Consider the following 21,365-nt stretch of genomic DNA (forward strand, 5'->3'; position numbering starts at 1 on the left):
GAAGAGATAAAAAGCTTGCTAATGCCTCTAGCCCACCTGACCCTTTGTCATTCGGTTTCCTTACTAGATTGACACAGATATGCTTTAGAAACTTTTTTTTAAGTGTTAATCAATACTCTTCTTTGCCAATACTGTCAACTCAGCTCTTCAAATATGCATTGGTTACAGGTCCACAACCTCTATTTCAGCTGTGGGTGGCACAGTGCTAATACTACTGGACTAGCAATCCAGAAATCTCGACGAAAGCTCTGTGGACATGTTCAAAGTTCACCATGGTACTGGAGGAATTTAATTTGACTAATGCTATTAGGGAAGGCAATCTGCCATCCTTAACTCATCTGGTACACATGTAACTCCAGACAGACAGCAGTGTGGTTTATTCTCAACTGCCCTTTGAAACATCCTAACAAGCACTCAGTTTAAAGGCAATTAGGGATTCACAACTAATGTTGGCTTTCCTGAAATAAACTAAATATCTGAGAGTTATATTGGTCAAGAATACTTCTGTCAAGTCTACAAAATTGCAGCTCTTCACAGTACTTCTCCATCTCTCTACTTCCCTTGTTTAAAAAGCACAAAACCAACCTTTTCAATTGCATTTTTGATCATCTACACTAATTTCTCACTTTAGTGGCTTGGTGTCAAATGCTGCATTATAAATGCACTTGCAAAGCTCACAGATGGTGTATTATATTTAAAGCACTACATAAATACAAGCAGTTATAGAGGATTGCCCTCATCATTCATGTAAGCAGATAAACCCAGGATTCCTCTTTACTGATATTGTATCATTATCCTCACAATTTGAAAGTAATCCTTCAGACTAGGACAGTTTTGCACCTTAAGACATATAGGTAAAGGTGTCTGAGTAGAATAGTATTTCTCACACTAGGACATACAAGTTATATATGAAGAGTTGTATGCTACATGCTGGGAAACATGGCTAAGGACTTTCCTGTCAAAGCAGGAACCCTCAAACTCTCCATTTATGGAACTGATCTGTATTTCATTAGCTTACCCTGCATCATATGAATTCATATTCAGGGATTGTGATTTAATGTGGCTAGTAAACCTCGCCCACATCCCCTAGCAGAGACCACCTTACATCAGGATATGTAGACCACACACAAACTAGAAAACTGTCATTCCGAACTGAGAAACTTTCACAATAAAAATGTTAAGTCTGCACAGAAGCAATTTTCTATTCACTTTGTACCAGAGGTCACAATGTGATTGACAATCATCACAGGCTGGATCTGTGTTATCAATAATCTCATTTTATGATTTATAAATTAATAAGCACTGAACTCATGTCTCTAAAAGTGTGACAGCGTTCCGATATTCCCAAACAAATTTAAGACTGAACAAAACTTGACAAATGCAGCCCATGGCCGTTTGTACAGCCCAAGTCTGAAGTCTCCACAAATACACTCGCCATTACAAAGAACTCCAGAAAGAAACCCGATCCTTTGAATTTGTCACATTACTGAAGAAGGAGCAAGTAAGCATGAAAACAAAATAATTACATTTATATACCGTCTTTCATAACCTCAGTATGTCCCAAAGCACTTTATTTCAGTAATTATATTGCATTTAATTGGATGCGATGTAAAAAAATGTAGTAGCAAATTTGCATACACCAAGGTCCCAAACAGCAACGCGCTGATGATCAAATCTAAACTACGGACAAACAGGTTTTCTGACAATAGGTCATTAACCTGAATGGTTATCTTTGCATTTTTCTCCTCAGCTGAGTATTTCTAGTATTTATCATCAATTCTACTGATGTCCATTGAGGATAAATATTGGCCAGCATATTAGATGTTCTCCTTTGCCATTCTATAAATAGTGCCATACGATCTTTAACAATGATCCAAGGAATGAGCCAGAATGTCAGTAAACACTTCATTTGAAACACTGATTAAATGATTAAAACTTTGATTTGGCATTGTCATTTCTTTTGCCTCCTGATGAAATGCTCACAGAAGCCAGCATTGCAATGATGTCCCTAAGCAACAGATAACCGACTCACGGTTACAGTATTTCCACCAAGATCCTGATCACAACAGAGCTGCTGAGATGCTACTTTCGGCAACTCTCAATAACTAATGCCAAAGCACTGTTGAAGAAAGTCTAGGAACAGGCTAAACATCTACCCTGTTTACAGCTAGGGATAGTAATAACATAATTGATGGTCTCTTGTAGATAAGGATGACTGATCGGAATGACGCTAAGTAGACAAAGAAGAAAATGTCTAGATGAGCAAAAAAAAAAATTCAGCTTTATTCCATTCAAACCAAACTGCCTACTAGTTGATTTTACCTAGGGATAGGTAGTCACCACAATCCCAGAGGATTACTGGGTTGCTCTCTCATGAGAGAATGAGAAAGAAGACCGGTAATGGTTCAACCCAAGGGTCACTGCAGTTCAGGCAAGGGTAGATGTTGAGAAGGAGAGCTCTTCATGGTAACCTCAACCAGTGCGGGAACTGAATGCTGTTGATATCACAGTGCATCACAGACCAGCCAATTGATCTAACCCACCCCTTCAAATTAGCAAGGTCTTTGCCAATGTTTCTAGCACACCAGGGTATTGCTGTACTTTGGTGCTGAACTGATCTCACCCAAACCATAAATGTAGGTACACAAATGTCAACACACTTATCCTGGCTGAACTGAGTACTTCTCAAAGATAAACCATACTTCGGTCCAACTCACCCAGGTCGACCAGATATTCAACATAAATATAATCTGATTTGCCAGCATTTGGCCGACATCCCTCTGAACCCTATCTATTCACATATCCATCCAGATGCCTTTTAAGTGTTATAATCATACTAGCCTTCACCACTTCCTCTGGCAGTTCATTCCACACTCGCACCACCCTCTGCATGAAGATGTTGCTCCTTCAGTCCCTTTTATATCTTCTGTTTTCACCGTAAACCTATGCGTCTAGTTTTAGATTTGTCCTACCCCAGGGAAAAGACTTTGCCTATTTACCCTATCCATACTCAACATGATTTTATAAACCTCTAAAGTCACCCCTCAGCCTTCAACACTCCAGGGAAACTAACTCCAGCCTATTCAGCCTCTCCCTATAGCTCAAACCTTCCAAACCCAGCAACTTCCTTGTTGAGCTTTTCTGAACCCTTTTAAGTTTCACAATATCCTTCTAATATTTCAAAAGGTGGCCTAACCAATAGCTTGTACAGCCATAACTTGACCTTCCAACTCCTATACTCAATGCAAAGACCAATAAGGGAAACAGACCAAAAGCCTTCTTCACCACCTGATCTACCTGTGATTCCATTTTCAAGGAACTATGAACCTGCACTCCAAGAACTCTTTGTTCAGAACATTCCCCAGGACCTTACCAGTTAGTATAAAGGTGCTGTCCTGATTTATCTTCCCAAAACACAACACCTCATTATCTAAATACAAGTCCATCTACCACTCCTCGCCATATTGGCCCATTTGATCAAGATCCCATTGTACTGAGGGAAACTTCTTCACTGTCCACGACACCTCCAATTTTAGTGACACCTGAAAACTTACTAATTATACCTATGTTTCCATCCAAATCATTTACACAAATGACAACAATCTGTGGACCCACCACCGATCCTCGTGACTTCTGTTACAAAGAGTTTTGTGACCCAGCTCTGCCGAACCTTGGTGACACAGGGATTTCAGGCCAAATCCCTATACTGCTCAGTCAAAAGTCCATGATTTGGCCCATTAAAAAAAAAAGGGAATAAAACGGTAAAAACATTTGCTGATATAATAAGATCTCACATGAAGAAATAGAATATTTGGCATTTGGAAACAAGTTGACTGTCTCAGCCACTCAATTGATATCATTTCCTCCAGACTGTTCCTGGACTGATAGCAGCTTATTCACGAACCAATGGTTTCAGCTATTACCATTTTCACCAGAGTCAGAGTCAGAGTTATTGGTCTAACAGAGTTGCTAGGTTTCCTTTGTTACATTGACGGTTCAATAGGTGGTCATCCTGAAGATGTAGGAAGATCCTTTAGAAATGCACATATTTCTTTACCGACAGCAGCTCAATCAAGATGGAAACCTCAGTTCTGTTGAAGGTTACTCAACATATCTGTCAGGTGTTTATAACTGAATTCATGCACTAAATTTGCTTCAGGACATCAGCAGAATACAAACAAATCCCAGGTGGCATGAAGAAGGTCTCTAATACTACTTCGAGTCATCAACTGGCAACTGTTGCAGTCGTTGTAAAAAGTTTCACTAAGATTGAGTAACTCAAGAATTTCAAACTGCAAGTGCCATTCACACAAAATAGGTCATGGCACTGCGAATTGTGTATTAACATGAACAGAGATTTAGTTAAACACTGAAGAGTTAGAATTAATGCATTTTTTTCAGGTTGAAAAGTTGTAACTGGAGTGTCACAGGATCAGTCCTCGGGCCTCAATTATTTACTTTCTACATTAATGACTCGAAGGAGTGTGTAATGTATCCAAATTGGTATACGAAAATAGGTGGAGGGGATGTTGTGATGAGAACATAAGGAATGTTGAAAGGGGAAATGGATAGATTGGGCAAGTGGGCAAAAACTTGGCCAACAAAATTTATTGTAGGGAAGTGTGAGGTCAAGCACTTTGGCAGGAAGAATCAAAAGATAGAATTATTTAAAGAGAGGCTACAAAGGAGTGCACCACAGATTTCAGAGCTCATGTGTGGAACCAAGTTAGAATGCACATGCTACAATTAAGGCAATTGCAATTTGGCCTTTGTTGCCAAAAAGTTCAAAAATAGACAAGTCTCAGGAGAACTGCATTGGGTGTTGGGAAGGCCATCAACTGTATACTGTGTTAGTCCCTGTATTTAAAAAGAATTTAACAGCATTCGAGGCAGCTCAGAAGGCATTCACTAATCCGATTACTGGGTTAAGGGTTGGTTCATCAAAAATGGCTAAACAGGTTAGGCCTTTATTCTTCTAAACTCCATTGAATGAGGGACATTCTTATTGAAACAATCAAGATTCTGAAGGGAGCCTCAGAGGGTAGATGTTGAGAAGATGTTACCACAATTGGAAAAATCTCAAACTAGGGTACATTGCCCTGTTATGCTGAAACTCTTATTTAAAAAAGAACCTCAAAAGGATTTTTTTTTCTCCCAGAGGGAAGTGGATGCTTGAAATTCTCTCTCCCAGAGATTTGTCGAGGCTAAATCACAAAGTACTTACAGAGAAGGTAGGTGAGTTTTAAAATGTTGGGGAGATGAGGTATGAGCTCACACAAAAGGTCTGAGATAGATATGACTTGGAGGAGCCAGTGTTGGGCTGGGGTGGACACAGTTTAAAAAACAAAATCACACAACACCAGGTTATAGTTCAACAGGTTTACTTGGAAGGACTCGCTTTCGAAGCACTCTGAAAGCTGGTGCTTCCAAACAAACCTGTTGGACTATAACCCGGTGACGTGTGATTTTTAATTGAGACAGATATGTCATTATCTTGTTGAATGACAGAACAATTTTGAGGGACTGAATGACTTATTCCTATTCTTAATTTCTTATGTTCCTATGTCTTTTACATTCAACTAGGCCTCAGCAATATCCCTTGTAACCATTTTGCAGTGACTGAGGCAACAGTGACCAAGATCCTAACAACTTTACAATGCATAGAAGCATACACACTTCAGCACCAAAGCATAAGAGGATTCCAATGAACCATACATTCCTGCAGACTCAAGAGGGTGGTGCTGCACTAACATAAACAACACAAAAACCACTGAAGAAATTCACCTCAACGAATTTGCAAATTCCTGCCTACCTGCCAGAATCAAATCAACTTAGCACAAATCAGACACTGAAATCATGCTCCTTAAAACCACCTCAAACTGCAGGGACCCAACACTACTTCAGTAAGATAATGTCAGCACCTGCTTTTAAACAATAGGTCAACCAAGGCGTGCATAACCACAGGGAGTGGCTATATCACTAGCAGTTAAGCCAGAAGAGGATGTTCCATGCATACTCAATAACATAAGCACATCATAGCTTTTAAAACAGTAAATATTACATCAGCTATGACCTAAGAACACATCGAAGTTTCTGTATTCACGTCAAAAGGTTTCTTCGTTGCCTTCTTTCCCAAGGTGTACATCATAGCTACCAAGAGAACTCCTAACATCTTAGTCTAAATAGCGTTTCTTCCCGAGAGTCTGAGTAATACAGTACATGCTTCACAACTCAAAACTTTAGAATTCAGATTCAGCAAATAAACTGTTGTTTCAGTCACACAAAACATGGATTAATTCAACACTTTTGGACCAAAGAAACATTTTCTGTAGACTATTCAATAGCAGAGTTCAAAGTATTTGAGGCCAGTCCAAACCCTGACCTGTGACATTCAACAAGCTCATTGCACACATCAAAAGATTTTGCTCATCCACCATTCCTACCCCAGTGTCATGTGTCAATAATACCTTGGAGGCCAGTTGAAATTTGCTAACTCAGCAAAGAGCAGGGATAAAATCTTGAACCAGTCTTGTAAGGCTCAGTGCCACATCTGATGTGGCACATTTGCTCAAAGCTAAGCAAAAGAACAAAATGAAACTTGTTAAGTATGTGCTTGCCACTGACTGAGCTCAATCACCTGAGTCACAAGGTTCTGTGTTGAAGTACCACTCCAGTACATCAGCACAAAAATCAAAGCTGACATTTCAACACTTCAACTGAGGGAGTGCTACAATTTAAAAGCTGCTGCTATTTTGGACAAGAGGTTAAACTGAGGATTCTAACTGCCCTCTCAGGTAAATGCACCAATATTGTATGGCATGGGAGTTATCCTCTGTGTCCTGGCCAATATTTATCCTTCAAAAACTTCATAAAATGGAATATATAGTCTATGTCACACTACTGCACATAAAGAAACAGCTGCATTTCATCCACTCCAAAAAGGAGATGACATTTCCAAAAATAGCAATTAACTGGTCGTAAAGTTCTTTGTAACAGGCATAAAAGGCACCATACAAATGCATGTTCCTTACAAATTTGCTTTGTATATCTCATCACATCCTCAGATATTCCAATCCATTTCTCAAGCAATTATCTTTGAAGTACAGTTATTATAAATGTAAAGATTAAGAGACACTAGCTCAGAGCAAAATATTTATCCTCAATCCTTCATTAGAAAGTTTGTCAGCATCTACCCATACTGTAATTCGAAATACTACAGTTTAACCTCTCTCAACCTGCTATAGTCTAATAGCACCATTCCAGCTTCTCCACAGATTTAGAACAAAAGGTGAAAAATAGAAAGTTAAAAATCACACAACACCAGGTTATAGTCCAACAGATTTAATTGGAAGTGCACTAGCTTTCGGAGCGACGCTCCTTCATCAGGTGATATCACCTGAAGGAGCGTCACTCCGAAAGCTAGTGTGCTTCCAATTAAACCTGTTGGACTATAACCTGGTGTTGTGTGATTTTTAACTTTGTACACCCCAGTCCAACACCAGCATCTCCAAATCATGAAAAATAGAAGACTGTGAAAGTGTGAAGTACACAACCAGAATTAGTGGTTGAAAAGTGAACCCAATATTTACAAATTAAAAGTGGCTTAAGCAAAGGGTGGACAAAGGATTAGGGTTACTGCTCACATGAAGATGAGCACTTGTTTCACACTGCAATTTCTATGTAATAAGTGATAACAGCAATAGATTGTTAGTTGACATGATTTGCATCCCTTTCCCAAAAAGCCAGTTCACTGTTTGTAACAAATATGATGTCGCACCTTCATGCTCCAAGCTACATTTTCAAAAATAAAGTCCTTCTTTTGATCTTCTCTCTGTATTTTTCCCCAGCAGCATGTACAAACACATTCATTCGCTATGAAATAGCACTGATTAACACAAAGCTAATTACAGACAATGTTAAGCACTTACCCTAAGGCATCTCTGCTAAATTGTTGTTAGAACATTCTAATTTGCAAGTCTCCCTCAAAAGTGATTTTAACTGATCACAGACTCGCAAAGTTGAGAATTTTTTTTCCTCAGAAGGAAATAAGTCACCAATTTTCTGTTGCATTCTCCATAGGAGGAACATTGCAAACCAACAGCCCATTAACCAATCCATACAATGAATTACCCATACAGATATGGTTAACAATATATGATTAACAATCCCACATGCCAGCCCTGTTCCATAGGCTGACAGAGCATTGGAAAGGAGTAGTGTCCACCACAAAGCATGTTGTACTATACATGACAAAGCCTATGATGTATTCAGATAAACCAGCATTATAACACCCACATCAAATGAAGACACATGAAGTCAGTATAGCAACTGCAAGGTTTGAAATGAATTAGCAAAAATGAATTACCCCATATTTCAAAATTTTTTAAATGGCAAATACATATCACATGGAACTAATAAGCAAAAAAGATTAACTAACAGTAATTCTGATTTATTTCACCCTTCCCTTATCTGCCCTCATGACTTCAAATGTGACCAGTGTAACTGATCTTTAAATTATCCCACCCCCTCACTTATCTTCACCTGATTACTAACTCTTACAGTTCATCACTGGCTTCTGCAAGAGATGTATTCTTGACATCATCAACAGTGTACAACTCTCATCAAGTTTGTGCACAGATATTTTCTCCATGAAGTCAATCAAAATATTACAAATGGCCTCTGTGCCACTGCTTTACAAAGAGCAAAATGATCAATATTCCTGCTATTGATTGTGATCAAGTGGAACAACTTTGCTTCCGTAACCCACCCACCCAAAGTACACAATACCTGCGTGTGGCTGTCAGTCAGTGAAGACAGGAACTGGTGAAGCTGTCGTGTTCCCCTCCTTACCAGATTTACCAGTATGACAACATTTGTTGTTAAAGATGTGTGACTTTCAGTGGTCACAACTAATGCCAGAAACCCCAAAACAAGAGATGGGCAGAAGTATCAGCACGATAATAAAAAGTCACAGTACAGGTTTCCAAATTGAGAAATGTAATTTAACATACATACACAGTCATCGAAATGTACAGCACGGAAACAGACCCTTCGGTGCAACTCGTCCATGCCGACCAGATATCCTAACCCAATCTAGTCCCACTTGCCAGTGCCCGGCCCTTATCCCTCCAAGCCCTTCCTATTCATACACGCAATCCAGGTGCTTTTCAAATATTGCAATCGTACTAGCCTCCACCACTTCCTCTGGCAGATCATTCCATACATGTACCACCACCTGCATGAAAAAGTTGCCCCTTAAGTCTCTTTGTTATCTTTCCCCTCTCACCCTAACTTTAGCCCTCTAGTTCTGGACTCTCCCACCCCATGAAAAAGACCTTGTCTATTTATCTTATCCATGCCCCTTCTGATTTTATAAACCTCTATAAAGGTCACCCTCAGCCTCTGAAACTCCAGGTAACACAGCCCCTGCCTATTCAAACTCTCCTTATAGCTCAAATCCTCCAACCCTGGCAACATCCTTGAAAATCTTTTCTGAACCCTTTCAGTTTCACAATCCTTTCAGGAAGGAGACCAGAATTGCATGCAATATTGCAAAAGTGGCTGAACCAACGTACTGTACAGCTGCAACATTATCTTCTAAAGCCTGTACTCAAAACTCTGAGCAATAAAGGAAAGCATACCAAATGCCTTCTTCACTATTCTATCTACCTGCAACTCTACTTTCAAGGAGCTATGAACCTGCACTCAGAGATCCCTTTGTTCAGCAACACTCCCTACGACGTCACTATTAAGTGTACAAGTTCTGCGAAGATCTGCTTTCTCAAAATGCAACACCTCATATTTATAGAAGTTAAACTCCATCAACCATTCCTCAGCCCACTGGGGCATCTGATCAAGATCCCATTGTATTCGGAGTTAACTTCTTTGCTGTCTAACTTTGGTGTCATTGGCAAATTTACTAACTATACTTCTTATGCTCACATCCAAATAATTTATATAAATGACAAATAGTGGACCCAGCACCAAATCTTATGGCACTCTACTGGTCACAGGCCTCCAGTCTGAAAAACAACCCTCCACCACCACCCTCTGTCTTCTACCTTCAAGCCAGTTCTGTATTCAAATGGCTAGTTCTCCCTGTATTCCATGAGATCAAACCTTGTTAATCAGTCTTCCATGGGGAACCTCATCGGACGCCTAAATGAAGTGCATATAGATCACGTCCACCACTCTGCCCTCATCAATCCACTTTGTCACTTCTTCAAAAAGAAAACAACTCAATCAAGTTTGTGAGACATGATTTCCCACACACAAAGCCATGTTGACTATCCCTAACCAGTCCTTGCCTTTCCAAATACATGCACATCCTGTCCCTCAGGATTCCCTCCAACAACTTGCCCACCACTAACGTCAGGTTCACCAGTCTGGTGTTCTCTGGCTTGTCCTTACCAGCTTTCTTAAATAGTGGCACCACGTTAGCCAACTTCCAGTTTTCCAGCACCTCACCTGTGACTATCAATGATACAATTATCCCAGTAAGGGGCCCAACAATCACTTCCCTAGCTTCCCACAGAGTTCTAGGGTACACCCGATCAGGTCCTGCAGATTTATCCACTTTTATGTGTTTTAAGACATCCAGCATGATCCATTTTCCAAACACCCTTTTCCTTCAAACTTGTAAACTCTGGTTCATTTTAATTTCCCCAAAAATGTCATCACTTCTACACATGTTGCCCTTCAAAAACACCTTTGTACCCACTTATTTTAAGTACGCATTCAATCAATAGAACACTCACTAGCAAAAAGTACAACCAACCAGATTTAGGTATCAGGAAAATACAAATGTGCATTCAGTTGTCACTGTATGAATCAGTGTAGCACAACAACTCATTCCAAAAAAGGAGATACAAGTCTTTGTTCTATCTTTTTCAAGTTACTTTACACAATTCCAGTTGTTTTCCTCTCCAACATAAATTCACTTTAATCCCAGGGGGCCAAACTAGTGTGGAACTCGAAAGCATCGAAATCAGTTTCGCCTTTCAACCTCATAATTCACCTTGACCCACTTTAAAATGCATCACAAACTCCTTCATCTACAACATTTCTGCTTCTATACATTTTCACCTCTACTGGTTTTCTCTCATTCTGTCTCATACCCTTTCTTTCCACTTCTACCATTCTTTTCCACAAATACGATCCACTCTGTGGAGTCACTATGCTATCACCATCTTGCTTCATACTCTTCTATCTCCACAGATTTCTCAAAGTAGTAAAGGACATATCTGACTTTTCCCTATTTATTACCTTGATTATCACTTTTCATTTTCTTCCCAAAAACCTTGTTATTTAAGTTGAAGACAAGTGGAGGTTGGAGCAGTAAAGGGTAAAGCAAAATACTAGCAAATCTTCATACAAATTAGTAAAGATAAAACAGTTCCATGTCAAATGTGTCAGTCAGGAAGAAGTGTAAAAAAAAAGCTGTTCTTTCCCTACTTGACAATTGCACTCTCCCCTCACCTCACTTTTATGACTTATTTTCACTCTTCCACTGAAGCTAGATACTTAAAAGAAACACAAACACCTTGCCAATTCCTCACGATAAAGCCCCGCTTAAAACTCAGCAACAATACTTTGAGCTTTTCTGCCCCATCCTCCAATCTTTTGTTCCTGTTCTCAATGCTGAATTAACACAGAGTTGCCTGGTCCACCAACATAAAGCCCCCCACCACCACCACCCACACACACACACTCACACACACACACACAATTAAACTACTGTGATTGTAGCTAGACTCATCTTCATATCCCATCTTAGCTTAGCATCATTATCTTCTCATTGGAGGTCTTCAAAGTCCTCACCTCCACACCATTTCAGGAACTTTCTTCCCAGAAATCTTTCAATATGCTCAGTTAACCTTCCACTAAGCAGTGGTTCATCCTCATTAACACTACCCTGCATTCCCACAGTCATAATTCTAAATATCTACCCACTATCTTCCTAATGAGCACATCTCTTACCTCAGCATCATGCCATTTCCTACCATCCAAATGTTTCACCTGAGCAATTAGTCTCTAAACCCATCTTTAACCCAGCATACTCATGCTTCAGCAGATCTTACCCTAACAAACTCCTGTTGTGGTACTCAACTCAGTCACAAAACTGCCCTCTATCCAGTTTCTGCATTCATTACCCTCAGCTCTATTAGATCACAATCTCCTATCTACCTCATTGTGCTGGTATAATAACCATTTCCATGCCTTTAAATCAAAAGCTTCACCAGCTTTAGCATATGACTAGTCTGTTTACTCACCATCAGACACAGCTCCACCACCTCAAATAACATTAACCACTTTGATGCACGTTCCTATTATGGCAAAAACTAGGAGAATAAAAATGATCATTTTCTCTCTTCACTTCTGCCCTGCATCCAATTCTCCATCTTCATCTAATTATACAAAGTAAAAAGCATATTGTTCTTGTTGTAAACAAATCACAATGTTCTTCACCTTACCATCAACACATTGTATGATTCCTTCTCCACATTACTGTGGCCTCCTATACTGTATTATCTTTATTCTCCTTTCCCCATCAAACACAGCCCTTCATTCTCTCTGCCACAAACGAGTGTCCCCACCCCCATTTCTATCACACGTTCCCACCTTCCAAATCTCTCATTCACGCATTTCCAAATACTACACTTGTACACATACCCATCTCTAACTCCCTCACTTCAGCTCTCTATCCAGCTATGGGCGTTCCTTCTCCATAATTTAAAGTAATTTACCAGATTCCCCTATTCAATACAACTACCAAATGCTTCTAACAAACAACATTCCAGATTGCTTTGCAGGCTACAAAACTCAATACTGTGCTGACTTTTCTCAAACTCAGACATGTGACATAATTATTAGCTTGCTTCTGCACTTCTTCCAGTATTCTTTCCTCCTTGGTATCATTTCATCTTTGTATCTTTTGTATATTTCCAGTATTCCTTTTCTCACTTTATTCCTGTCCCCCTCGCATTCACCACTCACCACTAATTTTTACCTCTTCTTCAACTCTCCTCTCCATTAAACCCATTCTCTCTCACTTCCATCTCCTTTCCTTAATCCATTCCCTCATCAACTCTCCTCCTCTCTTATTTCTCTATTGGTCATATATTCAACAATTTCTCTTTCCCTTCTATATTCATATTACCCATTCCCCCCCCTCCCTACCCACTTCAAGTATCTGTCCTTCTTCATCCATTTTTCCCTCCAATCTACTTTCCTCTTCCATGCCTTTGCTCTGCACGGACTCTCTCCTAATGTTTAATTTCCTCTCAACTCGACATGACCCATTGAATCCATTTCCATCTTTATCCCCAATATCACGGTGGCTCAATGGTTAGCACTGCTGCCTCACAGTGCCAGGGACCTGGGTTCAATTCAAACCTTGGGTGACTGTCTATGTGGAGTTTGCACATTTGCCCAGTGTCTGTGTGGGTTTCCTCCAGGGTGTTCTGGTTTCCTCCCATAATCCAAAGATGTGCAGGTTAAGTGAATTGGCCGTGCTAAATTGCCCACAGTGTAGGGTAGGTACATCAGGGATAAATATGGGTAGAGGAATGGGTCTGCATGGGTTACTCTTCAGAGGATCAGTGTGAACTTGGGGGTGAAGGGGCCTGTTTCCACACTGTAGGAATTCTATGATCACCTCATAACTTCTCCTTCTTCACTTTTCTTTCCTCTACCATTTTCCATGAATTTATATTCCTCTTTCTTTATTCATGTTCCTTTCTGTATGAAGTCTCCTTTTCCATTCTTCATACACCTCCATCATTCATTTACCAATTCTTCTCTCCCTTGGTTTTATTTGTTGCCCACTTTCTGAATTCTTCTCTGCCTGCCCTTCTTTCACACTTATCACATCCTCTTGCTTTTCTACTATACCTCCTCCTATTTTACTCACTCATTCTCTTTCCACTGTACCTATTCTTCTTTTCCCATCTTTCATGGGTTTCCTCATCCTGACCTTCCAATTTCTCGTTTTGTGTCAATTCTCTTCACACCTCTTGTATCTGCCGTTTTCCTTTTACTTTGTAGCATACTGTTTTCCCTTGACTTTTTGAAACTACTCATTCAGGCAACCTCCTCCTCAAAGTCTCCTCCTCTCCAAATCCTCTCAATTTTCCTCTTCAACCTCTACCAGTATTCTACTTTGGGGCTATACGGTGGCTCAGTGGTTAGCACTACTGCCTCACAGTGCCAGGTACCCAGGTTTAATTCCAACTTTGGGCAACTGTGCAAACTCCGCACAGACATTCTCCCCATATCTATGTGATTTTCCTCCAGATGCTCTGGTTTCCTCCCACAATCCAAAGATGTGCAGGTTAGGCCACGCAAATTTGCCCATAGTGTTCCGAGATAGAAATCACAACACCAGGCTATAGTCCAACAGGTTTAATTGAAAGCACACTAGCTTTCAGAGCGACGCTCCTTCATCAGATGATGTTCTGAGATGTGTAGATCAAGGGTACATATAAGATAACAGGGTAGGGGAATGGGTCTGGGTAGAATATTCTTCACAGGGTCAGTGCAGACTTGTATTGATTCTATGATTTTATCTTTTTCTCCCCTCATTATCCCCTTTATCCCTCACTTATTTGTGCTTTTACCACCTTGTTTCTCTCCTCTTCCACATCCATTCCCCTTACCCTCTTGCTGCATTTCTTTCCATTCCATCCCTATCCTTCCCTTCCCTTTCTCTTGGCTCACTGTCTTCACACCCTTTTCTCCTCCATTTCCTTGTTTTTAATTTGCACTTTTCCTTTGCCCTTTCAACCACCTCCTCCGGTGTTTGTCCACTCTACTCAATCCACTTTCACAGTCGCTCACTTCCCCCTTACTACACTTTTGTCACTTCCCCAGCACCCCGTCCCACAATCTTTTTAAAACAAAACAGGATGGCTCTCCCACTTGGTTTATTTTCCCAGTCTGCAGTGGTGGTGGTATCTCCCTCACCTCCTTCCATCCATCTGAAACCATATAACACACAAACTCATTACACTTCCTCCATCCTATGGCACCTCCTTCCTCCAACCCTTCAAGCTTTTTTCTAAAAAAAACCTCTCATCCTTCCTAACACCCATGACAGTTCTTGTCACCACCCTCAACCAACCCCCTCCAAAAATTGGGCTGCGAGGGGTGATCATCGAAGCCCGTCTTCCACAAAAGTTGGGGGTGGGTCGAGTGCCAGAGGCGGGCCTGCGGGCTCTTGAGCCTCTCCGCCGGTGGTGCTCGGATAGGATAGTCCAACTTCCCCCGCCTCTGCCCTCGAATCTCCCGGGAGGCGGGCGGGCGGTCAGCAACGGGCCGATGGTGGATGGAGATAAGAGAAGGAGATGAACCCCTCCCGGCGGACGGTTGAAGAGCCAGGGGCTCGCGGGTCGGCGCGAGGGGCGAGGTGGAGGCGGCGGCGGCAGCAGCAGGCACCGCGCGCGCCGCGGCCACCCAGTGTCAATCACTTCCCCCAGCCCCAGCCCGTCCTTGAACCACACCGGCCATCATTTTGTGTAGGCGTCTGCGCGTTCTTCGAGAGAGAGAAAAAACACACACATACACAAACAAAATCGCATCCTTCCTCTTTGGAAGAAAACTACGCGATCCGCTGCATCGTGCCCGCTAGGGAGACGGTGCATCCTTGCCCTTTCTCTCTCTCTTTCTAACCGATGCAGCTGCAACAGCAGCAGCAACAACAACAACCCGTGGCACAGCACCGTCCGGCCAGCGCCGCGCGCGCGCCGAGCCCAGATCCCCGGGACCCGCTGATTGACAGGAGGACAACTTACCTGGGGGGTTGTGCAGACCACACATCAAAGCAGCGGGGCTAACGCACAACCTCAAAACACCCACACTTTCTATTTTATTTTTTTCCGCTTCTTTCCCCCCCCCCCCCTTTCGCCGAGGTGGTTCTTCTCCGAAAAGCAAAAATAGGTTGCGGGAGGAGGAGGTGGGGGGGGTGAAGGTTGTTGTTGGTGTGAAAGCAGCAACTTTTCAGCTCAGCACTCTACCCCGCGCCATGTTGTTTTTTTTTGGAGGGTGGTGGGTAATATTACGTGCGCCAGAGAGACAGGGGTGTGTGTGTGTGTGTGTGTGTGTGGGGGGGGGGGGGGGGGTTGGTTGAAATTAAATTTGCATAACAAAAGTAAAAGTAACGGTTGCCATATGGGCCGAGGTAATGGATAAATAATGACGGAGGCGGAGACAGAGTGGGCAAAAGGGAGTGGATTTGCGAAAAGTACAACATTCACCACACCCCCCTTCCTTCCCACCACCCTCTTCAAAACAAAATGAGTGTCCGGGGGTGGGGGAAGGCAAGAGGATTCCGCCGTGGTTTGTCAGGATCGGACAAACTTTTTGACACCTCCTGTGAAAAGATCCCCTTTCCCCGGAATAAAAACAAACCACGAAATGCAGGAGCCGGGGCTGAGTGGGATTACTGTACTTCCCCGTGTGCCCCCATAACCGATCGATTCCGAGAATAGACTTTCCATCCCGCACTCCAGAGATGAGGAGACGACATTTCTCTCTCTCTCTCTCTCTCTCACCGTTTTTGTTTTGCTGGGTTTTGAGAGGGCCGAGCGTGTGTACACTTGCTCCGCACTTGAGTGGGGTGGGGGGGGGAAAGTTGGATCGAAGACGATGGGGGGGGGGAAGCGACAAGATGACTCCTGATTTTGTGTGTGTCGGGTCATTTTTTTTTTACAACTGGCATCTTCCTAAAGGGGTGTTTGTGTGTGTTTTGCAAACGAGGGGGGAAGGGATTCCCAGCTGCGGGGCGCGGTACCTGGTGCCGGGAAAGGTCACCGCCGCCATCGCCATCAGCGGCGAGGCCGGCTCCTTCAGACCTGGGGACAACATCCTCCCTCCGCTCAACTCTCCCGGGGACACCCCCCTATCGAGAGAGCCTCTCGACCCCCTCCCCCCTCAAGTCCTCGAAAAACAAAAATGAGAGAGAGAGAGAGAGGGAGGGAGGGGGGGGGGGGGGTGAAAGAGAGAGAAAAAAAACATGTCATCCTACTCCGCTTCCGGGAACGTGACTTCTCCGGCAGCTGGAATGTCACATTCAGCAGAAGAAAAAAACACACAACAAACAACAAAAAAATTCGCTCGGATGCAATAATAATAATAAAAAATCCCCGATCGCGGCAACGGCGAAGGATCTGCAGACTCCGAGGGGGTGGTGGGACGCGACTGAAGTGTGTGTGTTGGGGGGAGGGAGACGGGGGGGGGGGGGGGAGAAGAAAGAATGCAACCATGAGAGAAAATAAAGTGCTAACGAGGGCTCGTCGGGGGAAATGCAACTCTTATGTTTCCATCCACCCCCACCCTTTCCTTGCTCCGATTATAAGGAAGAAGGGGGGGGGGGGGGGAAGGGGGAGTCCGGTTACCTGGAAAAATATCTGGACAAAGCACGGCCACGGTCCTAGAGCAGCATGCCCACTCTTTTCCTCTCTCTCTCTCTCTGTGCTTGTGAAACCAGGCTGTCAACATATACACACACACAAAAAAACCAGTCTCCACCTGCTCGATCCAGTGCGGCCAGCCCCTGCTCCTTTCTCGATCGACGGCGGTCTTAACCAACGACACTTTCTTCTTTTTTGGGGGGGGGGGTGGTGTGGGGAGTTGTTGAGAAATAAATAAACAGAAACAAAAGCGGGCAGGCAGCGAGGGACGGGGTGGTCAACTCCAACTGCAAGGACAGAGCGGATGCCTGGCCGCTCCGGCTCTCTCCTCCGGAGCGCACCGCGTGTGGCAACACATTGTCGTCCTGGTGGGTCACTCGCACATCAACCCGTGATACAAAACAAAAAGTGACTCACGACGAAGGAGCCGGCGCAAATAATAATAAAAAAAACAACATGCGCACAATCACAAGCAAATAAATGCTGAGATATGAAAACCCTAGCGACCCCGTCCCCACCGCCACATATTCACCTCCAGGCAATTCAGGAATTGTCTAGACTGATAGAATTCCCCATCCCTGTAGCAACTCTATTAGCTGCTGTATATGTGTGTGTGTGTGTTTATGTATCTTTTAAAACAGAAGCAAAGTACTGCGGCCGCTGCAGATCAGAAATGAAATTTAAAAAACATAAAGTGCTTGAGAAACTCAGTAGGTCTGGCAGCATATATTGACAGAGAAATACAACTTACATAACGTGTCCACTGCGACTTTTCGATGTTGACTCATATCTCCTCCTCGCCTCCATTCCCCCACCCCCTCCTCGTTATGAGCTATGACTGCCTGAAGTTGAACCAGAGTCCATTGCCTTGGCTCTCCCTTAAACTGAGCTTCCGACCCTCTATCCTCTTCTTTGCTTAAACCTTATTACTTCTACGTTCACTTTATCGCCCATGTTCACTTCTTTCCATGATCTTTCCCTATCTCTTCCAAACTTACAATCTTTCTGAATTATCCTGTTTCCAACATTGGACTCACTTCTGTCACGTCTATTAATTAGCACTTTCGCCTCCTTGCGTGCGTTCCAAGTTCAGGACATGAGCTCAAAAATCTAGATGCTTCAAGGACGCCCAGGGCTGCATTGCCAGGAGTGTCCTCTTTCAGATGAGCCATTAAACTTTTCTACCCTCTGAAAATTTTTGTGACTAAATGTGACACTATTTCAAAGAACAGCAGGGGATTATCCCCAATGTGTTGGCCAATATTCATCGCTCAACCAACAGCACAAAATCACTGACTGATCATCATCCATTTTACTATTTGTGGGAGTTGCCATGAACAAATTGGGGGAGGTGACAGCCTGGGGGTGGCATTATCGCTGGACCATTTCAAGAGAGACCCAGGTAACTCTGCGTATTGAGAACATAATGATGATCATGAATCCATTCTTGATTGTTCAGAAAATTCTATCTAGTTCACGAATGTCCCTAAGGGAACGAGACTGCCATCCTTATCTGGCGTGGCTGACGAGGCAAAGTGGCTCAGTGGGTAGCACTGCTACCTCACAGTGCTAGGCACCTAGGTTTGATTCCAGCCTCAGACACTGTGTGCAATTTGCAATTCTCCCACAGTTCAAAGAATGTTCGGTTTAGGTTTATTAGCCATGGGAAATGCAAGGTTACTGGAATAGGTGGGTGGGTTGCTATTTGGTAGGTCAGTGTGCAGTTGATGGACCAAATGGCCTGCTTCCAAACTATAGGGATTTTATGATGCACGTGAATCCAGACCCACAGCAATGTGGTTGGTTCTTAATTGCCCTCTGGGCAATAAATGCTGGCCTAGCCAGTGGTACCCTGAGGAAAACTATTATGTTCTCTGTTTTCCGCACTGCAACAGTGACTATACTTCAAATGTGAAGTGCTTTAGGATCTCCTTAGGTCATGAAAGATTGCTAATGTAAGGGTGCTAATTGCCATGCAAGTAAACTAGTTTCTGGAATTTGTTCAATAAACTTCTCCAACTATCTCTCTTTAAGACTTTCCTTATCACCCATTTCTTTGACTAACCTCTTGGTCACCTGTCCTGATATTTCTCTCTGCTCCTGGTAGGCTATATTTCCTACTCAACAACAATAATTGCATTTTAATCTGTCTTCACCGTTTGAAAAATATTTGGGCATCTTAATTGTAGAATCACAGAAGCATAAGGTCATGAAAAGATTTTTAAAAAAATAATATCTGCATCCATGATGCTTCCATCACAAGACCTCAACACTATATGACACATCACAATCCAAAGATCATATGCATCTAAGATTAGTCCCTTTAACCTTTAACCCCATTCTAAAGTTATTTATGAAGCTCTTTAAAGAGGTTAAACAATGGGAATTTTATTTCACTACTCATTGTGATAAAAGCCTGTAATCTCTGGAATTCCCTTGGACTTATTGACATTTAAGTTGTGGCCTTTAGTCCTGCATCTACAGTTCAAATTACACCCAGATTGACCATTATTGCTCCCTTTTGTCAACAAAGACTTGTCCTGCTCTGTAAGTCTCACCTTAAAATTTTGCTGCCTTCTTGGAACCATCTCTATTCAAAGTAGAACAACATTCTGATGGTCGCCTAATTTTTATGCATTAGATGATCAAGTAGTCTGTTTCTGCTTTTAACCAATACCGATTAACAACCTTAGACTGACCAATACTGATTCACTCCAACTAAACACCTTATTTAAGTTACACATTGCAATGTCTCTTCCAATTGAATTGCTTCAGCAAGCAACAGGGAAGCGGGATTCCACATGATTCCACCAAAAATGGGTGCTGCACTGACTGACCCCTTATTACCCATCATTCAATGCAAACTTCCCTCAGTGGACACCAACTGAGTCTTGCAGCTCTAAGTACATTTTCCTCTCCTGGTTGTACATGTAGGCATTTCTAGGGGATTTGTGTGTAAATATGATTCATAAAATTGGGCGTACATGGCTGGAATTGACTTGTGACTGGATTGGCTCACATTTTATTTTTCACAGAGTATTTTGAGCTGCTTGGCAATGTCATTTATACATCTGACACATCTAAACTTTATTCCTAACAAATGACAATGGGGAGGGCATCTCGATAGTATAGATACTTCTGGAGTTTATTCATGTGTCAAAGAAATAGATATTTTGTTTTTAAAGAGTTATTGACTTTTGAGGAAATTAAGAAAGGAGTTGAGATTAATTTTAATCTACTAAAACATGCGACTTTGGGTCAGGTGGGAAACAAGTTAAAACATTTGAAACAAAATTGAATCCACTTATTTCTGATCATAGTGGAGGGAGAACTATGCTGGTGTGCAAAGGTGGAGCTTTTTACAGTAGGCACCCAACACATTCTCAGAAAGCATAGTACTCATTTCAATATTTAATAACGCTGTGTGTTTTATGGTTTTATTTCTGTTCAAGCTAACCAGGTGGCTAGGATTTCCCTTGCATTAGGAAACTCAATAGCTAAAGTGAGGGGAGCACAGTTGCATGAAACAATAATTTTCCAACACTACTTGTGGGCAAAGAGGAGAAGGAATATTTCCTCACTTTCTCAGTCAATCAAGCTACCTTATTAATGCCCCAAACAATCGGACCAAGTTCTAATTCTGAATCTTGAAATCTGATGCCCTCTTAAGATCTTGCACAGCCTGTGATTTCCTACCCCCTCTTATTTCCTTCTATGTGACCTCTTGTAATCTCCCCATGATATACTCAACTAGCCCTCTTCAATCTTCTCCCCTCTTCTGATCTCATCAATGGGCATCATTAAAAAACAATATTACGGATTCTGTACATACTTACAATCTCAGAAATCTAATTTAGCACTTTCCAAATTTAAGGTGTGCTAGGTATTTGGTGTCATAACTGCTCTCTGCAATATATCACAAACTGATCATTTTCAAAACATCTCCTGTTTCTCTCA

At 42.2% G+C, this 21,365-nt stretch overlaps 1 protein-coding gene across 1 annotated transcript in view; it reads right to left on the reverse strand.

Annotated features, from left to right (window-relative positions):
* bahd1 (bromo adjacent homology domain containing 1) overlaps positions 1-18,215 on the reverse strand; it is a 74,783-nt gene extending 56,568 nt beyond the window's left edge. The window contains exon 1 of the mRNA XM_060828321.1: positions 18,160-18,215. Within this exon, the coding sequence (XP_060684304.1) occupies positions 18,160-18,215 (56 nt within the window). The remainder of the gene's footprint in view (positions 1-18,159) is intronic.
* Positions 18,216-21,365: the final 3,150 nt, after the last annotated feature.

Source organism: Hemiscyllium ocellatum, chromosome 8, assembly GCF_020745735.1.
Source record: "Hemiscyllium ocellatum isolate sHemOce1 chromosome 8, sHemOce1.pat.X.cur, whole genome shotgun sequence".
NCBI classification, from domain to species: Eukaryota; Metazoa; Chordata; class Chondrichthyes; order Orectolobiformes; family Hemiscylliidae; genus Hemiscyllium; species Hemiscyllium ocellatum.